General features: G+C 35.5%; 1 protein-coding gene across 1 annotated transcript in view; it reads left to right on the forward strand.

The window, feature by feature from the left end:
- The window catches only part of CWF19L2 (CWF19-like 2, cell cycle control (S. pombe)), an 85923-nt gene that overhangs the window by 42727 nt on the left and 37477 nt on the right, over positions 1-5719 (forward strand). The window contains exons 10-11 of the mRNA XM_006887288.1: positions 1114-1207; positions 3931-4023. Coding sequence (XP_006887350.1) covers positions 1114-1207; positions 3931-4023 — 187 coding nt within the window. The remainder of the gene's footprint in view (positions 1-1113; positions 1208-3930; positions 4024-5719) is intronic.

Genomic DNA, 5719 nt, shown 5'->3' on the forward strand with positions numbered 1-5719 from the left:
GCATATATATATATAAAGCACAACAACAGGGCATTGCACTGCCATCCAATCTACTAGCCACTCCTTGGTATAAAGGTGAGCAGTGTCCTCCAATGTAATTTAATGCCTTTGCAAACTTGTTGGAGGAGCTATTAGTTGGTTTTGACTCACAAAAACAACAGTGATTGTGTAGTGGTATTTTATTACGGCCTTTTATCGATGATCATTTCATTGCTTATTTGTCCTTTGAATGTCTTTGTAAAAGTGTTTAGAATGTGCAGTGATGTTGTTATTTTCTTTTTTGTCTGATCAGTCAGGCTAAAAGTTTATAAATTTTAATTCATTGTCTCAGAGAACCACTTCTTGGTTTTATTGAATTTCATTATTGTCATTTTATTTTCTCACTTATATTTTTTCTGTTTCATTGATTTCCACTCTGATTTTTATTATTTCTTATATCCAGCTTACTGTGGGCTTCATTTGTTTTCTTTCTAGTTTATGGTTTCTTAAGGTATAAACTGATATGATTGATGTATAATCTTTTCATATATATATATGGTATAGCATTTTCTAAGTAATGCTTATAAAGCTCTGGTGTCCTATTAAATTGTACCACAAACCCAAAGGGAAGTGGTTCAAATCCACCATCTGTTCTGAGGGATAACAATGGGCTGTCTCTCAAAACCTGTTGGAGGGTCACCTTTGACTTGATGGCACATAATAACAGCTGTATTGATTTAGTGCATGTTACTGGAACTTCTGCTAGACTGCTTCTTATTTTCATAGATTGTAAGTAAGATTGATACAGTAACTGGGGCAGTGAGGATTGGTGTGTTGAATCAATGAGACTGGCTCAGGACAGGGCAGGCATCAGAGCTGCTGTACAGACAGTTGCTATGGGTCGTAGGCAACTTGATGGCATATAACAGCAACAAGTAGAATATTGGGACATTGAAATGTAGACTATTGATTTATGATGGAATGTAGAATTTAATTTCTATATGTTAGAGTCATGATCTGGTGGTGCTGAACGCTTTGTTGAGGTTAAATAAAAATAGCATTTGAGTCTTGATATTGTGACTTATGCTGTACCGACATTTCTTATATTCTTAATTCATGCTGTGGAAGTAGAAGAAGTGCCGAGGATGAGCCCGTCCACATCCTGAGTGTTGATGAGAAGAACAGGCTGGGAGCCAAGATTATCAAGGCAGAGATCATGGGGAATCTGGTAAGATGCTTGTAAGTCGCTCTCTTGGCAAGTAATAATTACTAGTTAATATCTCACAAGTAGTTATTGAAGTTCAGCCTTGTGGTGGCAGCACACTTTGAAAATAGCTGCTGTGTTTGACTCCTTAAAGAAATTCTTAAATATTTCTAGAAACAGTACTGTAAGTTCACATGTAAATAAATTACCTACCTTTTTTTATCCAATTTAAGAAATTTCAGACCTCAAGAGAACTACCTGCTTTTTATTTCTTGTTTTTCTTTGCTACTTGCTTTCTTGGTGTACTTATTGAGGAAGATAATATTGTACCATCTTCCTTCCCTTTCTTAGTCATCTGTAATAAGAACATTTATTGTTCTCATCAATTTCTTTGTTAGAGGCCTAAGAAAAGAGCTCTTTGAAAGAATGGTTAATTCATTGACAGAGATTTTTAAACTAATACATTGTGCTTGAAATTGTGTTAGATTTTTTTTATATGTGTTAATTCAATCTTATAGCAGTGTTAACTATTTTAAGACTTATTTTACCTCAGAATTGCATAAAAATAGACATAATTTGGTAAGAGCTACTCTGTTTACTTAATCTGATTCTCAAATATCTTTATTAAGTAAATATGAAGTTGGTAAGTATATTGAGGACCTTTCACATGCTTGATGTTGAGTGGACATTGTATTACTTGTTAAAATTGCACATGACAGAAGAGCAAAGACAGAACTTTCTGTGTCATGACGGGTTCACTTGTGGTTGTGTTGTACCTTACATATGTAATTTTTAAGTAGTCTTCTGTCTTATTGACATATCAACATATTATTTTTTAATTGAACAAATAATTTTTTTTTACCAATTTGTTGTTACTTTCTGTTGAGTCAGAACTGACTCACAGCTTACTCTTCAGTGGGTTTTCAGAGGTGGTAAATCTCATGAGAGGAGAGTGCTTATTTTACTCTCATGGAGCAACTGATGGATTTGAACATGCCTGACTTTGGCTTGGCAGCTCAACTTCTCACCACTAAGCCACCAGAGCTTTTTTACCAGCTTATATATTTAATGTAAGGACATCTAATATATACCTCTCTCTGAATTTGGCTCTTAGTAACACTGAGCTTCAACTCCACCCAGAGATTAGTAAAAGAGAAACCTATAGCAAGAGTGACAACAACAACAAAGTAAAGAGTCCAGAGAAATTAACTAAAACTACAAAAGAAAATGGTATTAATGCAGATGACACAACCCTCCTTGCTGAAACTGAGGAGGACCTGAAGTACTATTGTTGCAGAAGGTCAAGGACTACAGCCTTCAATATGGACTAAAGCTCAATATCAAGAACAGAAAGATTCTCACCCCTGGGCTGATTGGCAGCATCATGATGGATGATAAAGAGATTGAGATTGTAAATAGCTTTAGTTTGCTTGGCTCCACAATCAGCACTCTTGGTACCAGCAGCCAGGAAATTAAAAGACATATTGCATTGGGAAAGTCAGCTGTCAGGGACCTCTCCAAAGTACTGAAGAACAGTGATAACAGTCTGGAGACAAAGGTGCACCTGATACAGGCCATAGTCTTTACAATCACTTGTTATGCATCAGAGAGCTGAACAATGATAGGGATGATAGAAGGAGAATTGATGCCTTTGAGCTGTGGTGCTGGAGAAGAGTATTGAATATACTATGGATTGCTAAGAGAACAAGCAGGTTCGTCCAGGAAAGGATTAAACCAGGCTGCTCCTTGTAGGCAAGGATTCTGAGGCTTTGTCTGACATACTTTGGACATGTTGCAAGGAGGGACCAGTCCTTGGAGAGGGACATCATGCTTGCGAGGGTGGAGGGACAGCTCAGGAGAGGAAGACCCTCTATGAGGTGGATTGATTCAGTGACTGAGGTAATGGTGGGTGTGTTGGAGACAGTGAGATTGGCACAGGATAGACAGGATTTAGGGCTGTTGTATATAGGGTCATTAGAGTTGCAGGTGACTAGACAGCAAATAACAATGAAAGAGAAGTCAAGAAGGAGGTTAGTTTATGCCAATAGAATGAACTGGTTCTTTGTTCATGGAAAACTACCATTAAGAATGCTTCCCTTTACTTATCATGTAAATTTGCTTACTTAATATTTTACTTTGTGATCTTTGCTTTATTTGTTAATTGTCTTAAATAATTCCTATAGACTTTCTGGAATAAAAATAAAATGTAGTGAAACTTTTTTTTTTGTATTATCAATAATAAGGAAATTAAGGTTTTAAATCTTGTCATAGCTGTCTTGTTACAAATAATCATAGTTTTAAATATTGAAAATATATACTATTTAAGTAATTATAAATGTGCCATCCTTCCTCTTCCTAAATCCTTCAAAATTATGTCTAACACAGTGGTATATGATTCAAATTCACCAGCTGCTCTGAGAGAGAGAGGTGGACAGTCTTCTCCCATATGGTTTACTGCCTCTGAAAACTCACTGGAGGGTCAGTTCTGACTCAATAGCACACCACAAAATAAATGTCCATGAAATATTTTCACTTCAGAACATAAGCAAATATCAGAGTTGTTGGAGAAGCGTTTAAATGAAATGATTGATTAAAAAGCAGTATACTATGTTGTCACTTGATAATTGAAGAGAGGTGGTGGGTGTCTACAATGCTGTTTTCTTTTGAGATGTAGCGTTGAAATATTCTAGAAAGAATTTTAAAAATATGTATGTAAGTGCTTATTTTACTTACTTTTGTTTTTGAAGGAATTAGCTGAACAACTTAAAGCCCAGCTTGAAAAGGCAAATAAATTCCAAGAAAATACAGCACAGATGTCAGCCAAAAAATCTGTAGTAGAGGTAGGAATAAAAATTTGTTTACATATGTGTAACTACTGCTACAAATTAGTATTTTAATGTGAAACACATCATTTATCTGTGTGAGCATATATTTGTTTCTTTATTAAAATCTATTTTTATATGTATTATCTTACATTGTTTCTTGGATATTCAAAGTGAAAAAAAGGAAGGAGGGAGGGATTGGTTAGAGAGAAGTAGGAAAAAGTGAATTAGCCTTGGGGAAAAAAGAGTAGAAGTAAATTGATTTGACTTGGGAGTATGATAATTCTGTCCCAGGTAGTCTTGTTGTTGTTTGTATTGTCGAGTGAGAGCTGTCCCAAGCTGACCCTCCAGTAGATTTTTCAGCAGTTTAAATCGCCCAGGAGGAGATTGCTTGTCTTCTGCAGAGCAGCTGGTGGGTTAGAACTGTGGGCCTTTGGGAAGGCATTCCTTTTGGGAAGAACTCCTTACCACCTGACCGACAGATTTCCTTTTCTGAGACACAAATTTATTAAATCTATGTATCAAGTATTTGTGGACTACCCACTGTATGCATGACACAATGTAGAGTATGGTTTGAGCTCTGCCCTCAAAAGGTAAATAATAATTAAATGGACAAATAGTTAACCTCCAGTAAATTATCTAAAATATTGGTGAGAGAGTATTGATTGTGACCAACTCCTTTGTATCCTTTTTTGATCATGAGATGGATATTATCCCATGCTTTGAAAGTAGAATGTATATATTTATACCGAGCTTGTAAAGACTTAGAGGGCTAGCATTTGAAGGTCTTGTGTACTTGCTAATATGCTTAGAGTTTATTCCAGTCCAGTACTTCTAAGTCTGTAGTGTAGTTTGGTTTTTTCACTATATATATATTTATACTTCCAGTATAAATATAAATAGCAGGCTATTAGTTTTGTATAATCCAAAAAGAAAAGGAATTACTTAAAAATGAAATAATAATTTAATAATTAAAAAATAGGAATAAAATATTTAAGATACAAGTCCCAAATTTTTCTGTACGTTCCCTCAGTAAAAATTTAATCTATGAGATTGCCGTAGAGGTTTTTATAAGCATTCATATTCTGTACTTATCTCATTGTGGACTAGCAATAAATGTGTTGGGGCTAATAATAACAATTCTGGGATCAACACTGGTCTGTGAACTTTAGTGGCTTTGATCTCATCATTTGTGATCCCTGTAATTTTTAAAGCAAAGAATGTCATCATTGTATTTGTGCTAAATAGAATTACTTTATTGGTAGGACAAGTGATAATTAGATTTCACAGTAGAAAGAAAGAAAATATGGAATCCTGAAATCATTGATGTTTGAGGAGTAGCTAGAAAGGTAACAGAAAGTGGAATGGACTTTCTTTATACGATGTCAGTAGTTTTCCCACTAGACTTTACAGAAGCTCTGGTAGCCTATTCTGTAGTGTGTTATGCTCTTAACCAGAGGGCTGCATACATGACCCACCATCCGCTCTAAGGGAGAAAAAGGGACAGTCTCCTACTATTAAGATCTACAGCCTTGGAAACCTGATGGGAGGTCACTGTGAGTTAGAATAGACTCGATGGTGATGAAGTGAGTTGACTAAACCATGAGTTTCTTGAAGGTTGTTATTGTTATGTGTGGTCAAATCACAGCTGACTCATAGTTGACCCTCTAGTGGGGTTTTCAGAGCCTGAAAAGGTTTTAAATCTATTTATTTA

This window comes from Elephantulus edwardii, unplaced genomic scaffold, assembly GCF_000299155.1.
Source record: "Elephantulus edwardii isolate Elephantulus edwardi_28Jun2011 unplaced genomic scaffold, EleEdw1.0 scaffold00056, whole genome shotgun sequence".
Taxonomy (NCBI): domain Eukaryota; kingdom Metazoa; phylum Chordata; class Mammalia; order Macroscelidea; family Macroscelididae; genus Elephantulus; species Elephantulus edwardii.